This window comes from Passer domesticus, chromosome W (assembly GCF_036417665.1).
Source record: "Passer domesticus isolate bPasDom1 chromosome W, bPasDom1.hap1, whole genome shotgun sequence".
Classification (NCBI taxonomy): domain Eukaryota; kingdom Metazoa; phylum Chordata; class Aves; order Passeriformes; family Passeridae; genus Passer; species Passer domesticus.
This window is the reverse complement of record NC_087511.1, coordinates 4,105,699-4,122,918: the sequence shown is the minus strand read 5'-3', so window position 1 is coordinate 4,122,918 and position 17,220 is coordinate 4,105,699. Positions and strand designations below refer to the sequence as shown.

The window sequence follows — 17,220 nt, the reverse complement described above, 5'->3', positions numbered from 1 at the left end:
TTCCCAATCCTCCTCTCACATGCAACCCCAGGTTACAGGTACCAGATGTGATTTTCCACACACAAACTTTAGGATCTTAGTTCAAAATCAGCTTCATCAGGAAACCTCAATCCACACTCGGGGCATATGCCCTGCTGCTCACTAGAACAGCAATACTAACACCTCTCACAAACTCCCCACTGTAATAGTACCCAAGCAGGGTGCCAGCCTCTCGAGGTGCCAAGGGCTCCCAGGAACCACCCGCAAAGGCAAGCTATTCCATTTATCCCTTCTTGAAGTTCTAAACCCTCTACCCCGGGCTGCTCCTAATCTAGAGATACTAGATAACTAGCTGAAGTCCAAAAAAGTTCCTCTAGATAAACTCGTTCATCTCCTCTATCTATCTAGTAATTTACTGGATGCACAAACTCCCAGGGATCAAGCCCAAACCACTGGGGCAGAGGAATTCCCTCAGTCCATCTAGCCACGGTTAAAACATGCACAATCTGCACAAGTCACCACATTCAAACACAGTACATGTTCTCACTCACACTTCTCCACTTGCTCTGCTTCTCCCTAGCTGTTATATGCCCCCACAGTTGTCTAGCTGGTGCACCCCAAACACCGCCCCGGGCCCCACTCAGCCGCCTCAGTCACGGGTAGGCCTTCCCCTCTCACATCGTGGGTACGCTCACTCGCTCCCTCTTTCACATAACTGAGCCCACAAAGCCACTCACTCACACAATTATAAAACCCACTAACATAACCACAATGTCCGGACACCACGAGCACACAATAACAGTAATAAGGAAAACTAAAATAGCAGTGATAAGGTCCAAATTCACTTGACACACCCCCAGAGTCACTAGTGGTTGCACAATTGATCAATGAATCCCTCCACCAGCCGCTCTATCAACTAGTAGACCTTTCTGCTACCATCAGCCACACTTGCGGCTGGTGGCTGCTTGCAAGCCCCAAACCTTTACTCACACAGGGACAAAGCTGTGTGCCAGATGTCTCTGAGTGGCTTACCAGCAGCCCTTTTGGCCAAGGCCCCCTTTTAAGCTTGATGCATACTCTTATCCGCATACCAGGGGGCCATTGTCTGTCCCAGAAGTGAGCGAGCCGGGACCCAGAGCTCCTCCAGGGAAAGTCCCCCAGGGTGTGCCAAGGAGGTCTGCCTCCCTGCTGGTCCTGTGTGGACAGAGGACTTCTCCTGGCTGGCTCACCACAATGATTTGCAGAAAATCTCCACAACTCATAAAAGTTGTAAAGTAGGTACCCATCTTTATTCAGTGCCAGACGCGTGCAGGATCTATCCTCAAAGTGCATGTGCATTCCTCGAGAGTCCAGACCCCCCTTTGCCCCCTAACCTGTTGCATATGCATTAAGTTTTGCAATAGGTCCATGCATATTTATCTACTAGCCCCGCTTCGCATTAAAATTATTCCTTATCAGTCCATCTGAGCCTGCACAGAGAGCTCTCTGGTCATCCATCTGTCTCCCCAGTATCTTGGCAGCCTCAGTTTTTCTCTGCTTCTAGTTTCAAGGTCCAAGGGCCCCTCTTATCTCCCTCCAGCTTGGAAGCTCACATTCCTTCCACCTTGTTCGGGAAAACTGTTCTTATCAGAGCCTTGCATTCTTTTGTCCATCTCTGCAGGCCTTTGTGAGCACAGCAAGTTAAAGATGAAACAAAAAATGCACACTTCATCTAAATCCAAAAATTAATTTCTACTCTAAGTTAATTTTCTGACCCCCCATGTCTCAATATAAAGAACATTGTTTTAAGCTAACCGTGTTTTTTTGGCATATTGCCAGACACCCCAGCGCTGGATATTGCCCCATTTATTCCTTATTGAACTTTTAAAAATTTCAGAGAGTGAGCATTGTTTCTAAAATAAATCCCCCCCCCCCCCAAAAAAAAAAGGGGTCCCCAGACCCCTGCACCAGAGCACTGCAACATGATGCAACAAATCCACAGTGTTGCAAGGGACAGTATCAAACTTGCCCTCCCCAGGGGAGGCATGTGGGTGTTCCCACCTGGCCCAAACATATATTAATCCATTAGATTCTATAGTTTCTGGTGGTGGGATACCCTCACCATCAAGAAGACCAGATAGAGGGGAGCAACATCATTGGGACCCTCAGGTGATATGTTTCTACCTAACTCCTGTCACTCTCTCCCTGTCCCCCCAGCCATGCACACCTTTTTTTATATTTCTTTCTTTCCCTCTTTCTTTCTTTTTGCCTCCTTCTCCTTTACTATTAAATAAAATATATCAATTTTTGGTTCAACATCTAACCTAATTTGGTTTTAATCAAGTTTTGGGGTGTCAGGAAAATTAATCCACAAACACCAGAGGTTTATGTCCAAAATTGAGACAGAGGAGTCCCATTACTTTATTCAAATAAATGGAGAGGCCATGGGACATTTCCCCTGAGGTCTCTCAAATTTTTGGAGGATGCAGCCTCCTTTTTATCCTAATTTCCCAACTGCATGTCCCTCTCTCTTTCCCCATTGGCTGAGGTGCTTGAGAGGTACAGACTGCCCTAAACACCTAAGACCCCCTTTTAATGTATACCCCCCTCCCCGGTTGGTCTTTTCCTTGTGTCAATCAGTGGAATTCCTTATGGAATTTGTGGTTCTTCCCATTTTTTCTTTCATTTCTCAGGATCCAATTTTATTTATCAGCAGACCTACAGTTTGTTTTGTAAAGACAAATCTCTCACTCCATTCATCAGTCAGTGGAATTTTTCCCTTTGTTTTGAATCAGGATTTTAAAGGGTTAAGATTTTAACTGAGGGTTAGAACCAATTCATATTGAAGTTAGATACACCAACGATAAGTTAATGATGATTATTAGATGCTTAAGCTAAAGCTAATTGTTATATTATGAGCTCATTTGTAGAAAGAAGTGGAGCAAGTGAACCATTATAGGAACATATTGAAACCAGTAGAACAATGCCCATCACCTGGACTCTATGTTAATCCATCACAAAGTAAGGGGCCTTGGATCTTGCCAGAGGGTCACAGAGAACTGACGAAGACCTTCCTGACTTCATCCCTGGGACCACTGACGCAATTCAAGAGAAGAATTGCACACACATGAAGGACTAATAACCACATTCTAATACAAAGTGGGTATGAGAGGTGCTGGGGTTATGCATATGTATTATTTTGAGAAATAAATAGAAGGCAAAGAACCTTGTGCGGTGTGGTCACACCTTTCAGGGATGACCCCCTGTGCTACCCGCCGGTATAATAAACATACTACTTTCTAACTTTAACTAGTTAGAGAGGCTTTGTCCACGATTTTTTGTTTTAAAGATTGAGTTTCTTTTATCTCTCAGTGCTAGTTTTATCTACCAGCAGACCCATAGTTTGTAAAGACAAGTCCTGTTGGGGAAGAAGAAACAGGAAAGTCTTATAAATATGATTGCCTGGGAAAAGATTTTGAGAATATGGAAACTATAAGCAAGATTGAAATGAAAGCAAGCTTTGAGATACCTTAGTTACTGAACAACTGGAAAACAATGGTATGGCCTGCTTAAGGTAATCCCCTTTTGATGAAACAATACCCTCTGCTTGCAGACAGGTCCAAGGGTCAGAGCAGACCCTACTAGCTTGGCGGAAGGGGTCAAAAGAGTAGTTTTTAGGGTTTAAAATGTAACACAGTATGGTAATGTAATGATTCTTATAGGCTGTATGTAAATGCTATAGGATTTATATATTGTATTAAATTGGTTAGTGAGAATTCGAGTATTCAACACAGAAGATTTATTGTATTGTAATGGGAACCATTCATTCATTCATTCTCTTTTTACCACGCTCTTGCATTCATTCTCTTTACTCTTCCTCGCTCTCTCATTCTCTCCCTCTACCACTCTCTAGCTCTCTCTCTTTCGGTCCTGCTCTGAGCTGCGGCTGGCAGCTCCAAGCAGGGCCCCTGCACCCACGCCCTTTGCAATAAACCGCAAATTCCAAGACCTGGCTTCAGAGATCTCTTCGTCTCCATCTGTCCTGACCGTCCTACCCCCTGCCACTCCTACAAAGTCCTTCATTCCTTTCAGGAGTATATTTCAAACCTTTCTGGGTTCGATCCATTTTATTCACAGAGATTTAATTTTCCTTGTTCTTCTGTGTTTTAACCAGTTCATAACATCAAAAGACCCTTTTTGGCCATGGTATCTCCAAAGTTCACCAGTGGTCAATTAATATTACTAAACTTTCAGCCTGGCACTGACTTTCTTCAGCACAGCAGCAGCCACTTTGCCAGGATGTATTTTGGTTGCACAGGGTAGGTTGCAAAGCCACAGCTCTCAGGATGTGTGGAGGGGTAGTGCATGCCAGGGCATCATAGAATCATAGAAGGATTTAGGTTGGAAAAGACGTTTAAACACCATGTAGTCCAACTCCCCTGCACTGAGCAGGGACATCTTTGACTAGATCAGCTGGCTCAGCACCATGCTCAACCCAGTCTTGAATGTTTCCAGGGATGGAACATCCACCACCTCTCTGCGCAGCCTTGTGCCAGGGTTTCACCATCACAGGATGCTCAGAGAGTTCAGCAATGGCACCCCAGGACCATGATTGTAGGCAACTTTGGATCCAGCTCTGACCAGAGAGGGGTGACCCCCTTCTCTGGTTGTCTCTGACTCCACTGCCCTCATCCCATTGTGCACCCACTCACCCAGAAGTGGGCCCTGAACCATGCTTCCCACATTCTGCCACTGCACTCTGCCACCAGCTTGCCCAGCAGGTCCCACTCTGGGGCAGTGTCCCTATTCACACATGGTTACATTCACCCCACTTGCTGTGTGGGTCGTCACTGTGCGCTCCTGGGTCTCCATGGGTTGGAGGAACAAGGTGCACTGTAGGAACACAGCTAGAAAGCCAAGCTGGGAGCACTGTCCAGCTCATGACAGAAGTGGATGTGTTAGCATTAGTAGGCCACAAGCCTTGGCAACAGAAAGCAGAACTTTGAAGAAGGAATGCAGAAGTTAGTGGTGTGCTTGGTGCAGTGTACTTAGTAAGCAGAAATTATGTACGATTTCACATACCTGCGCTAGTCTGTACAAGGCGTTGAATTAAGCAATGTTACCTAGTTACATAAATGTTATAGTTGTGCTATTTTTAGTTACAGCTGAAAAGGTATATAAACTCAGCTTTGCAAATCAATAAACAGCTACATGTGTGCAAACCATGGAGTCCACATCTCTTTTGTCAGTTGCCGTCAGTGCACTGCTGCAGATGGGTGAGATCAGGGGGAACACAACGTACCAGCATTGGCATGCCATGGGAGAAACCCACTAGTGATAGTTGAACTCAATTAACCAACACAGTTTCCCAAAGGAAATGCGGAGCAGAGGATGAGCAACACAGCCAGCAGCTGCATGGCCATGCCCATACAACCTACAGTGCTTTCCCCAGCTGGCTTGGCATGTGGTTGCCAGAGTATTTTGGAAAGGTTTCATAGAATTGCAGAATTGTTTAGGTTGGAAAAGACCTCCAAGATCATTGAGTCCAACCATTAACCCAGCACAGCCAAGCCCACCACTAAACCATGTCCTCAAGTGCCACACGTACACATCTTTTAAATCCCTCCAGGGATGGTGACTCCACCACTTCCCTGGGCAGCCTGTTCCAATGCCTGACCACCTATTCAGTGAAGAAATTTCTCTAATATCTAATCTAAACCTTCCCTGGTGCACCTGGAGACCATTTCCTCTTGTCCTGTCACTTGTTACTTAAGAGAAGGGACCAACTCCCACCTTGCTACAACCTCCTTTCAGGTGGTTGTAGAGCACAAAAAAGTGCCCCTGAGCCTCCTTTTCTCCAGGCTAAACCCCCCCAGGTCCCTCAGCTACTTTTCATAAGACACAACCCTCCTTCACAATACAGATCCTGCTCTTACTCATTAGCTCATTATGGGCTGCTGACCAAGAGGAGAGGCCAGGTAAACAACCTCTAAACAGTGCTTAAAGATGAAAGCAGCTGAGATAGGACACTGCTGGAAAGCCTGAGTCACACCTGCTGCCCACTTTAACATGTGGATAGCTAAAACAGTACAGTAATGTAAAAAAAAAAAAGCATTTTCAACTTACTGAAACAAATCTGCTTAATTGTAACCTGAGGCTAATTTAAACCAGACTAACCCTGTCCACATTCCCAAGAAGGCACAAGCCATCAATACGAATCCATGCCATCATGGCCTAAAGGGACTTTCCATGGCCTGCCTACTCTAACATGCCAGCTTTCCCCAGAAAGATGTCTGACACTCCTGGGCTAAAAATAAGTCTATTTGTTTCCTGTACTGTAAGCTCACACTCCAAACACTCAGGCCCTTAACAGATGTAGCAGGTTGACTTTGGCTGCATGCCAGGTGCCTACTAAGCTGCTATATCACTCCCTTTCTTAATGGGACGGGAGAGAATAAGATGGAGAACAACCAGTGGGTGAGATAAGGCAGTTTTATTACAGTGAACGGAAAGAAATCAGCAAGAGTCTGCGCACGCATAAGCTAAAGGAAAGAAAAGTCAATCTCTACTTCCCATCAGCAGTGATGTTCGGACACTTCCTGGGAAGCAGGACTTCAGCACGCATAATGATTCCTCTGGAAGGAAAACTTTGAAGAATCATGAATACCCCTTTCCTTTTCTCTCCCTTTAGCTTTATATATCGGAACTGACATCATATGGTATTGATGCCTTAGGATTTTAGCTTTTCTATTTTTCATATATTTGTAATTCTGCAATTCTTTAGTGTATAACTCTAAACTCCATATACAGTTAGCTACTGTTTTCCCTTTTTGGTCAGACAAAACAATTCCTCTCTAGGCCTGGGAATCAAGGCCACCTTACTGTCTCAGGCCCCGAGAAATGTAAACAAAAGTGAGTTGAAGGGAGAGCAAACTTAAGGTAAATTATTAATTACTGGAAGCTGTAATTGGAAGATTAACCCCCTATAGGCAAATGGACCAAACTTATAAAAGTAAGAAAACCTGTGACCTGTCAGCCATTTTTTGGGATGTAGCCCCTGGGGGAGTGTTGTGGTTTGTTTTGGTGGGGGGGGGCACCCCGGGGTGTCCCCAGAGGGCCCCCTAGGCTGTGAGTTCACTGGCAGCAGCGGGCAGGCAAGGAGACTCCACACGGCTTTTGAGGGTGCTGATTAGAAGAGAGTTTATTTGGGGTCCCATCCCCGGGAGCATGGTGGTTACTGAAGGGGAAAGGGAGAGGGAGGGGGAGAGGGAAAAGGCCTAGGGGAGGGAGAAGAGGGGAGATAAAGGGGCTAAGAGGGGAGAAAGGCTAAGAGGAAGACTGGTCTCACTTGCACGGTTTAAGAGGGGGATTGAAAGTGGGTGCGGAATCAGACATGTGCCAATGGGATTACAGATACATGATGGTTCAGGGCAGGACCACAGGCTTGGGATATACTATACATTTTGGAGGGGTGAGACAGAGCATACCATTTAAATAAAATGCAATACTACAGGGGAGGCTTCATCTGCCCGAAATGTATCTGAAGGCCCTCCAATAAAACTGCTTTTTAGTCCCTTAATTTTGTCTGGCCTCTGGTTTAGGTAGTCCCAAAAGGCATCAGTATGGACTATCCCTTTAGATAATTTGGGTCAGCTGGCATGATTGTGTCCCCTCCCAAGATCTTGCCCACTCCCATCCCTGTGATGGGGGAAGGAATGTCAGAGGGACAGCACTGCTCAGCAGTAGCCAAAATACTGGCCTGTTATCAACACCCTTCCAGCTACTAATGCAAAGCACAGCACTGTGAGGGCTGTGAACTTCACCTCAGTCAGACCCAGTACAACAGAGCAGATTGTTAGCCTGGAACTATGTGAGAATGCTTCTAGCTGCTTGTAACACAGGAGGTCTGAACTGGGAGGCAAAGATGCTCCTGTGAAGGAAATTAACTGGGAACAGAGTGAACAGCCTTAAGAGCAGTCTTGATCACAGGTAACTGCAGTACAAAAGCTCACCAAGGATTAAGGACCAAGCTCCAGCGTACCAGGTGAAGTTGAATACACCACACAAAATAGAGCAACTTTTAACTTTCCTACATCCCAGATAGGTCTAACACTGGAATCTAATGCCTCTCATGGCATGCAGAAATTGGGAAATTAAAGCAATGTTCTGGTATATAACCTCCCTCCCACCCACTAACAATTGCTGACAGTTTACTGACAGAATTAGAATAAACTACAGTTGTCCTGAGACACAAGGACCTCAGTTCCACGAGAACCCATCTTGCAAAAGCCAGGCCCCAGGATAGGTTTGACAGCAATTCTAAGAAATACTCTGTAACAGTATCAGGCGGTTAGAGATTCCTGTGAGGTCCAACTGGTTACCACCCATGACAAGACAACATAACCTGTTTCCCCAGCGGAATGCCTTTCTCAGAGATCAGCTACCTGACAAAAAGTATTAAAACTGCAAGACCAACCCTCAGCTGTCACAATGAGAACTGTGGTCATAGCTCCAGAAACTAACTGCTACACCTCCTCATTCATGTAAGGGGAGTTTGATCCAGCTGGGGAGCTAAGATGCCCCAAATTTTTCAGAGTTCCTTTAAGTAAGCACATGTCACAGGGAGTCCTCCATAGTTTTAAAGGTGAAAGCAGCTAGCCAGAAGGCAATCAGAATATAGAAGCCTTTTTACACAGGAACTTTTATTCTCATTGAGATCTGTACATTCAAGTTGCACATACTTTTAAATCTTTGACAGAACTGGAGCACTGGATCACAAGAGCCTGGTCTGTTTGAACAGTTTTATGTTTATGCCTCAAAAGTAGCCAGGAAACTTGTGACTATTTCCTTCAACTTAGCTTCTGTCTGGTCAGAGATCTTCCCTTCAGTCCTGTTGGAAGAGTTTAGTTAAACTTCTGACACGGAAATAAATAGATGGTCAATCCCTAAGACAAAGAAAAAGGCTTCACAGCAAACCTTCCAATTTCTAACAAAATTAGTAGATGAATTAAAACATTTCTGTTTGATGCATGAATCTGTACTATTAACATAAGACCCCTTCTCCATTTTAAGCATCAACTGGATTTCCTAAGAACTAAAGTCATGAAGCTGTGCTCTGGACAACTGGAAGGCTGATTTAATTTCCAGTTCTGGTACAGGCAGCTTAAGGCCTGATGTTCTGGAATACACTAAATTAACAGTTCAGGGACCATTATCTGCACTCCAGCCATCAAATCAATATCCTTGGGATGAAGCAGGATAAATCATACCTGATTGTGGATAGGAGGGCCTGGTGCTGGCTCAGTACATGAGCTAGGAAAGCACTCTCAAATTTAGTAATTTTGCTGGGCTCCAGCTTGTCCAAGTGACCTCTTACACCAGCATAGATGACTGCAACCTGTTCCTCGATAGCCATGGGAACTGCAGAAAAGAGAGCACTCATGCCACCAGTAACTCTCACATCAGGACACACCAGTACTATGCAGTCCTTCCTTCGAAGATCAACTGCATATATACAACATGGTTCAAGCAAGTCTGCATTTACCATGTGCACAGAATGGACATGGTAAATACTGCCACAAAGACCAATCTTGTTAGCACAAGACACTAATGTGAAATGCAGACTTTTTAAGTTCAAGACACTCACCATACTGTCCTTGTTTGAGAAGCTCTGTCAGACGTACGCCACGGTTCAGCAGCTGTTGTGTAGCAGCATCCAGATCAGAGCCAAACTGGGCAAAGGCAGCTACTTCACGATACTGAGCCAATTCCAGCTTCATGGTACCTGCCACCTACAACACAAGATACAGATGAGACCAAGTTTGATTACCTTTTAAAGGTATCTAGGAGTTTGCAGGATATCTTCAGATGACAGTTGTCACAAGTCAACTTTACTTTCTATACCAGAAAAGTGAATCCCAAGATTCTGACAGATGATTATTTACATTTCTAAATATCCCACTTTTTAATATAAGCATGCCTCCCTAAAACAGTAACCATTGATATTAAACCTCTAATTCCATATATGGACTAAAAGCACAGGGTTAAGAGAGCATTCTCTATTTCTAGTTAGATCAGTACCCAGCTCAGCATTTGGAGCATATATCTTTATACAGATACTATTTTCCTTTCTCCCCCACCTCACTCAACAAGTAATGGAAATATCAAAGAGATGCCCAAAGTTTGTTCTTTTATAGTTTCATAACACAAAGGAATCCAAAGCTTTATTCCCTCTCTAGTCACAGCTCTTTAGAGTGAAATAGGTTGGAAGGCCTACACACTACTCATCTCTAGCAAGAGAAGCAGTAGTTTCATGCTTACCTGCTTCATAGCCCTGGTCTGAGCAGCAGAGCCTACACGGGACACAGACAGACCAACATTGATGGCTGGACGGATACCTTTGTAGAACAACTCAGTTTCCAAGAAAATCTGTAAGAGAGAGAATTGTTTTATTATCTTGGTCAGAAGCTTGGAAGCATCCTCAGAGACCTGACAGTAAATAACAAAGATGTGCACTGGGATGTGAAGAAGTCCTACCTGTCCATCAGTGATGGAGATGACATTGGTTGGAATGTAAGCAGACACATCACCAGCCTGAGTTTCAATGACAGGCAAGGCGGTCAGAGAGCCACCTCCAAAGGAGTCATTCATTTTGGCTGCTCTTTCTAGCAGTCGAGAGTGTAGGTAGAACACATCACCTGGGTAGGCTTCACGGCCAGGTGGACGTCGCAGCAGCAGAGACATCTGACGATAGGCAACAGCCTGCATGGCATAAAGAAACCTTTCAGACCTCAGAAGCTCATTTAACATTTTGGATTTCTAAACTTGAGGTGATATTACAGCTACAAACACCAATGTTAGACTATGAGGCCTATAAACAATGTTTCCTGACCTGCTTGGACAAGTCGTCATAGATGATTAATGCGTGTTTTCCATTGTCTCTGAAGTATTCACCCATGGAGCAGCCTGAATAGGGAGCCAGATACTGAAGGGGTGCTGCATCAGATGCTGTGGCAGACACCACAATAGTGTACTTCATGGCATCTGTAAAGAAATGGAGAAACACACCACTGAGTATATTACCTCACCATGCCTGTAATCAGCAAATACAACAAACATGTGAAGTAATAAGTTGATAAAGCAAGCCCAGGCAGCATCACTATATTGTTACAGGAAAGCCCACTGTACTAGATTAACATGTTTGTTACCCTATTACATATTCAGCCTTGGTCAACTGTTCCTGAAAAGATGCTATCATTTAATCCCTTATGTTTGGGCAGTCAAGTCTCTCCACTTAAATTTTTAACTGTCATTCACACTTACATGCATATGAAACACATCAAGTCCATATAAATACTTGTAGGCCATAGCTTGTCACCAGGCCTGCCAAGAGGAACCTCTCAACTCCGCTAGGAAAAAAAAAATAGGCTGACATTTCCAGAAGAAATTCAGCAGTTTTGGGACCTCAAAATAGTCTTCTAATGCGATGTAGCAAAAATAAGGGGTTGTTTTCCCCCCAGATACCTAGAAAGATTTCTTGTCCACAAAAGTAGTTCATTCATTTAATAAAAAAAGGAATTCTGTCTATACTTGCAGCGAGGAGAGGTTACACCAGTATTCAGCGTTATAATGAGAACAGGATGTCACTAGTTACCAGGTTCAACCACCTTCAAAATTCTGTACCTGCATCAGTGAGCCTCTTCACCAGCTGAGCAACAGTAGATCTCTTCTGGCCAATTGCAACATAGATACAGTACAGCTTCTTCTTCTCATCTGTCCCATCATTAAAACGTTTCTGGTTGATTATTGTGTCAATTGCAATTGAAGTTTTCCTGGGTAACACAGAGATTGATAAATTAAGCTGCCTGCAGTTCTCCCAATCTCTACACAGTTTTGTGTTCAGTTCTGTACATCGGTGCACACTGCACTCAAGCCTCTCTTAAGGGAAACTTTTTTGGCTTGGGCATTTAACTTACCCGGTCTGCCTGTCACCAATTATCAGTTCACGCTGGCCACGACCAATTGGTACCAAGCTGTCTACAGCCTTAATCCCAGTCTGCATAGGTTCACGCACAGAGATTCTGGGAATGATCCCAGGGGCCTTTAAGCCAACTCTCCTACGTGTCTTAGATGCAATAGAACCCTTAAAAAGAGGAAAGAAACCGTTGCAGTCTGTATCACACAGATACAAGCAGAGGTAGTAAGCACCTAGTTACACTTACCTTCCCATCAATTGGATTACCCAGGGCATCTACAACACGGCCCAGCAGCTCTTCCCCAACTGGAACATCCACAATGGCACCAGTCCGCTTCACAACATCCCCCTCCTTGATCAGTCTGTCATTACCAAACACAACAACACCAACGTTGTCGGGCTCCAAATTCAAGGACATACCCTAGGACAAAGGTCACATTACCCTGAGAAAACCCATACCAACATTGACAAAATAGTCACAGTTTAATATCAATGTGATCATTCTACAGTGTAGAGTATGCCACATAATCTACCTCAATCTTATTTGTAACAATAGTCAATGTTCTGCTTTTATGAACAATTTCCATATTGGTTAGAGAACCTGCCTGCCTAAGCCTTCAACTTACCACATAATTATACTGTATCAGTCTAGCATTGTCATTTATCTCTCTAAAAAGAACAGAAAGGATAAGCAGGATTCAAATACAACATTTATCTCTTGCCTAGGAATTGTATGAGGGAAAAACACTAGCTTATATCTCTGGCCAAGGTGAGTTAGGTTATTAAAAATATTATAAGAGCTGTTGTAGTACTCTCAGAACAGTCAGACAGCTTTTTTATTCTAATATAAAATGAGGCTGTTATTCAACAGTAAACAAAAAAGCCAGCATGAAACCAAAGAAAACAAAATCCAATAGAAGATTAGTTCTACTTCCTAGATGAAGAAACACATAATTTAAATGTTAGCCAAGAACCAGACACTGAAAGCAAAGTGTTATGAATTCAAAGAATATTTGCTTTTTGAAGCATTACATTAATTAGTTGCTTATTAAAGTTGAAATGAAGTTTGCAAGAGGGTCATATGGGTACCTCCAAGAACAATCTCATTCTCCTTTAAAAGTCTTTATTTTTAAAAAAAAAATATTTCTAGGCTAAACAAAATGCTTTAGTGAAAGCTTACCTTCAGTCCAGAAGAGAATTCAACCATTTCTTCTGCTTGGACATTTCTTAGGCCATACACGCGGGCAATACCATCACCAATTGAGAGCACACGGCCAGTCTCCTCAAGTTCAGCAGAGGTGTCAGCTCCCAAAATACGTTCCTCAAGAATAGAGGATACCTCAGCAGTACCTGGAAAGAGACATTTCACACCTGACTTAGCACACTAAGGCAAGATATTAATTCAGTAAGCTTGTCTTGAATTCACAGGCCAAGGTGCTCCCTCTGGTATACCACGAGGTCTATCAAGCAACATGCTCGATGCACAAGATAAATAACAGCTTCTGTATTCCCAGCTAAGAAAAGCAGCTTCAACACATCATTACAAGACAGCTTCAATTAAAACATTGATGACCGTTTAGTTACCAGTTTCCTTCATGTCTTACACTATTAACAATCTCTCCCTCTAGAAAGAAAATAAATAATTAGGCTAAGAACAGACATTCTCACTCCACTCAGAGAGGCTACTTAAACTGGAGACATCAAAACACCCTGTGATTTGTAATCCAAGATCCAAATATATTTAAAGGAACTCGATACATTTAAGAAACAAGTTGTTAAATATAAGCTGTAAAAACTTATACTCCATATTCCTCAAACTTGTTTGGCAGTGTACCTCCAACAACCCTTTATTTCCCCAGCCAGGAAACAGTAAGCAAAATTTTTATTTCCTAATACATTTAATAACCCCAAGGCACTTTGAAAATTGTATATGAACCACTATCAAAACCACAGCTATGCAAGGCCACTGTTTTCTCTAAACACCAAAATGCTGGCAGCAAAAAGTTATGCTAAAGGATGAAACACTGGCAGGCCTGGGAGTCATCTGTTCCTTCATACGGTTACAAACAAGAGGGAAAACTAGAACTTGAGGCTTTTTATTTTTCCAAATAATTCTGCAAGAGTTCTGAATATCAGAATAAGATAATTCTGAATGGAATCCTCACAAAGCAGGTAAACTATAAACTGACATGTGACCACTCCTTGGTTTGGGCATAATCTAAATAGTTATTAAAGTGAAGTCTGCTGGATGTGACTATGCAAAAGTTCAGTTAAATACTGTCAGTTCATAAATGTCCTCAAGCATTCTGTCAACTGATACACACACCATATTCAAATTCCCTTTTGTCTGACAGAGCAAGTTCTTAAACCACGCTATTATATGAAGACCTTTCTCAGACTCACCAGTTTTCTGAAAGCATGTTTTGGAGGCATGGAGATTTCTTGTAGCAACAAATGCTGCACCCAGGGTGTTTCTGGAAATCTAAAACAAGTAATTGCTTCAGTAACTGTAAAATTTCCTCATTCATTAAAAAGAAAATGTTGAGAGATAATACTGTGATATTTTTGATCATGAGCTTATAAATTTAATGCCTCTCAGTTTTGAGTTTAGCTCCACAGCACTCCAATCACAAGTTTTAGTTATGGAACCGAGTGCAGCACTACTAAGCAAGGACAGCTGGTAAAAGAGATTGCTCTAAGTTATTCGCTGCATTTTTCTGCATTGTACTGCTGTCACCACCACAGTACCACAGCAGATCCCAAAGCAACATCTCCTCTCACTTGCCAACTTTGTGCTGAACACCAAATGCTTGGGGCAGAAAGAAATCATCACAACCCTCACAGTTCTCCACAAGAGAGAAATAATATTGTGTCTTCTAAGGGTTGGCCTTCCTAAAAAAAATTATCTGCAAAATTTCTGGTATGTCTAGAACATAGACGAGAGCAAAAATAACGACAAAAAAAACCCCAAAACGCTGTGATAACGAATGCAATAAAATGTTATAATCTTATGTCCTAAGTAAAGCTCCCAGTGCAGCTCCAGGCACCGTTAATGCTATTTCTCTGAACGCCTGGGCAGGCGTCTCCTCTGTTGACCTTCACAGGGGACATCAGCGGGAACAGGTCGGGTCAGATCTTCACACTCTTGCTCTTCCCCACCAACACGGGGGGGGAACCCACTACCTGGCAAAGTTTTGCAGCGCAAATCCCTCACCTTGATTGGGATCGGGCAGCTTTCAGACATTAACCTGAACCCCAACAGCATCAAGCGACATCGCCGAGGAAGGACAGGCTGTCCCCTGGACGACCCCCCCCCCCCCCCCGCCTCCACCTCCGAAGTAAAGGCACCCTCGCTCTCTCAGCGGTAGGTCTGGCCCCGCTGACACCCAGCGCTAAGGTGAGCGTCCCCCCCCCCCCCCCCCCAAACTCCCGAGAGCGGGAGGCCGCAGCCTCTCAATGTCACCGCGGCCCCCAAGATGGCGGCGGTGGCCGCCTCCCACCCACCACCTTCGCTAACTGCAGGGAGGGGGGAACGCGCTCACCAGGCCGGCCTGTCGAGGCAGGGAGCGGGCAAAGGAGGCAGCCATGCGGGTGGAGAACATGACGATAACAACGACAGCTCCTTCAGGGAAGACCGAAGCAGACAGAAGACAAAACAGACACCTACACTACCAGCCCAAAATGGCGGCAGCTCACTCCGCCTCTTATTACAACGAGCCCCGCCCAAGAGACAGGGCGGCCAGAGGCGAGGCCGGGAATTGCTTCCCTCTCCTGTCTTCTTAAGTGTTCGGGCGCCTTTTACCTCTCGCGCCTCTGAGCGATGGGGGAACAGATGCATACTTTTATACATATGTGCTCTTGAAATCTCCCTCGGTGGGCGGAAAAGGCGGAGAGTGGCGGCGGGGTGGGACTAGACTAGACTAGACTAGGGACATGACAACCTGAGAAAGGCGGGGGTTGTAGTGAGGTGCACGAAGTGGGGATGTCTGGATTATGGTACAGAAGCATTGGCACAAGGCAGGAATGTGAGGGGCTCTGAGGCAGAGGGCGGTGGTGTGGGGCAGGGGGTAGTTGGGGGAGTGACCTCACCACCACTTTCTGGGAGCTGTGAGTGCTTGCACTCCTGACCGCCCGTCTCAATGTAGCAGCTGGGTAGTAGAAGAAAAGTGCGGTAGAGAAGTGCTGGCATCTCGCCTGTGCTCTGGAAATGGGTAAAAGGAATGTGATGTGCAGCATATTGTTGGTTTTCTTACTGTTGTACGGAAAATCACGCTATGAAAAGCCAGTGTCCATAAAGGAGAGAGAGGAGTCCTGCAACTTTATTCGAATAAAGGGATAGAGTTAACTGGGGTACATGCCTGTGGGGGTTTTCTTGAAATGCGGTAAATTACTCCACAACCAAAGGTTGTAAAGTAGGTATGTATTTTATTCAGTACAGTGCTGGACGCAGGGGGAGAGCATCTTCCCAAATCCTGCGTACCTCAACATTCAGAATTCCTCTATTTATTCACAAAAATCATGCATATTCTATAACGCCTATACATATTCAGTATTCATCCCCGCCTATTCTCTGCATGGTATGGAAATTAGCTGTGGTTCCATAGTTTATCCTTTTTAGAGAGTCGGTGGTCTTTAAGTGAGTCTGGGGGCCTGAAAAGATGAAGGCTCAAAGTCTTCATCACCGTTGAACTTTCGAACTCCAGTGTCTTCACATGCACAGTTTCTCTTTACTTTGTATTTTCTGGCAAGCTCAGCAGTTTTTTATCAGGGGCCCCTTTTATCTGTGAGCTCAGCAGAATTTTGATATGTAACAGGTATCCTTCAGAGGTCCCCTATCACAGTCGTGTGTGAATATAATAATGAATACCATATGTTCACATATATATTGCCTAAACGATCCTAAATTCCCTATTAACCCTTAAATCCCTTGTTTCATTCTCTCTCGAGGTTTTGGAGGACGAAGTCTCCTTTTATCTTAAATTCCCGGCTATGATAAATTGAGACACGCCTTATTGGTATAATCAAATAAGAATTTATTGATTACAGCAAACAAGGCATAAGCAAAGCAGCGCTGGGCGGCGGGGGAGTTTTTGCTCCACCAACTGCCGCAGCCACAGTCAGTTCCAGTCGGTTTTTATACTGTATCGTTTCCTGCGTGTCCTTTAAGTCGTACTCTGCGTATGTGTTCTTCTGTTGCTAGGTGGTCATGTCCTGCCTCCCGGTGGTCTCTAGGTGAAGGCCGGTAGTTTTGTTTTTTTTTTTTTCCTCAGATTTCCTCTGGGTGACCC

At 44.2% G+C, this 17,220-nt stretch overlaps 1 protein-coding gene and 1 long non-coding RNA gene across 4 annotated transcripts; one reads left to right on the top strand and one right to left on the bottom strand.

Annotated features, from left to right (window-relative positions):
• Window positions 1-8,635: 8,635 nt before the first annotated feature.
• LOC135289170 (ATP synthase subunit alpha, mitochondrial) lies at window positions 8,636-15,747 on the bottom strand. Of its 3 annotated transcripts, none has more exons than XM_064402591.1 (12): window positions 15,475-15,747; window positions 14,336-14,414; window positions 13,113-13,282; window positions 12,180-12,353; window positions 11,934-12,100; window positions 11,641-11,789; window positions 10,850-11,001; window positions 10,495-10,719; window positions 10,279-10,386; window positions 9,605-9,749; window positions 9,228-9,378; window positions 8,636-8,848 (listed from the first exon to the last, which is right to left on the bottom strand). In XM_064402591.1, exons 1-12 carry the CDS (start codon window positions 15,532-15,534, stop codon window positions 8,767-8,769), a joined length of 1,662 nt encoding a protein of 553 aa, XP_064258661.1. In that variant the 5' UTR covers window positions 15,535-15,747; the 3' UTR covers window positions 8,636-8,766. The 3 variants fall into 3 exon arrangements, with proteins under 3 accessions (XP_064258661.1, XP_064258662.1, XP_064258663.1); XM_064402592.1 differs by lacking the exon at window positions 15,475-15,747 and adding an exon at window positions 15,147-15,212; XM_064402593.1 differs by having other exon boundaries at window positions 8,781-8,903.
• On the top strand, window positions 15,214-15,600 carry LOC135289171 (uncharacterized). Its single transcript, XR_010351966.1, has 2 exons — window positions 15,214-15,329; window positions 15,455-15,600. It is a non-coding gene; the product is annotated as an uncharacterized LOC135289171 (long non-coding RNA).
• Window positions 15,748-17,220: the final 1,473 nt, after the last annotated feature.

Coding starts and splice junctions, on each gene's coding strand:
- LOC135289170 (XM_064402591.1), bottom strand. CDS start 15,534: ATGTTCTCCACCCGCATGGCTGCCTCCTTTGCCCGCTCCCTGCCTCGA. Junction 14,415..15,474: donor TGCCTCGACAGGCCGGCCTG/GTGAGCGCGTTC, acceptor TACTTGTTTTAG/ATTTCCAGAAACACCCTGGG. Junction 11,790..11,933: donor ATTGGTGACAGGCAGACCGG/GTAAGTTAAATG, acceptor TGTGTTACCCAG/GAAAACTTCAATTGCAATTG.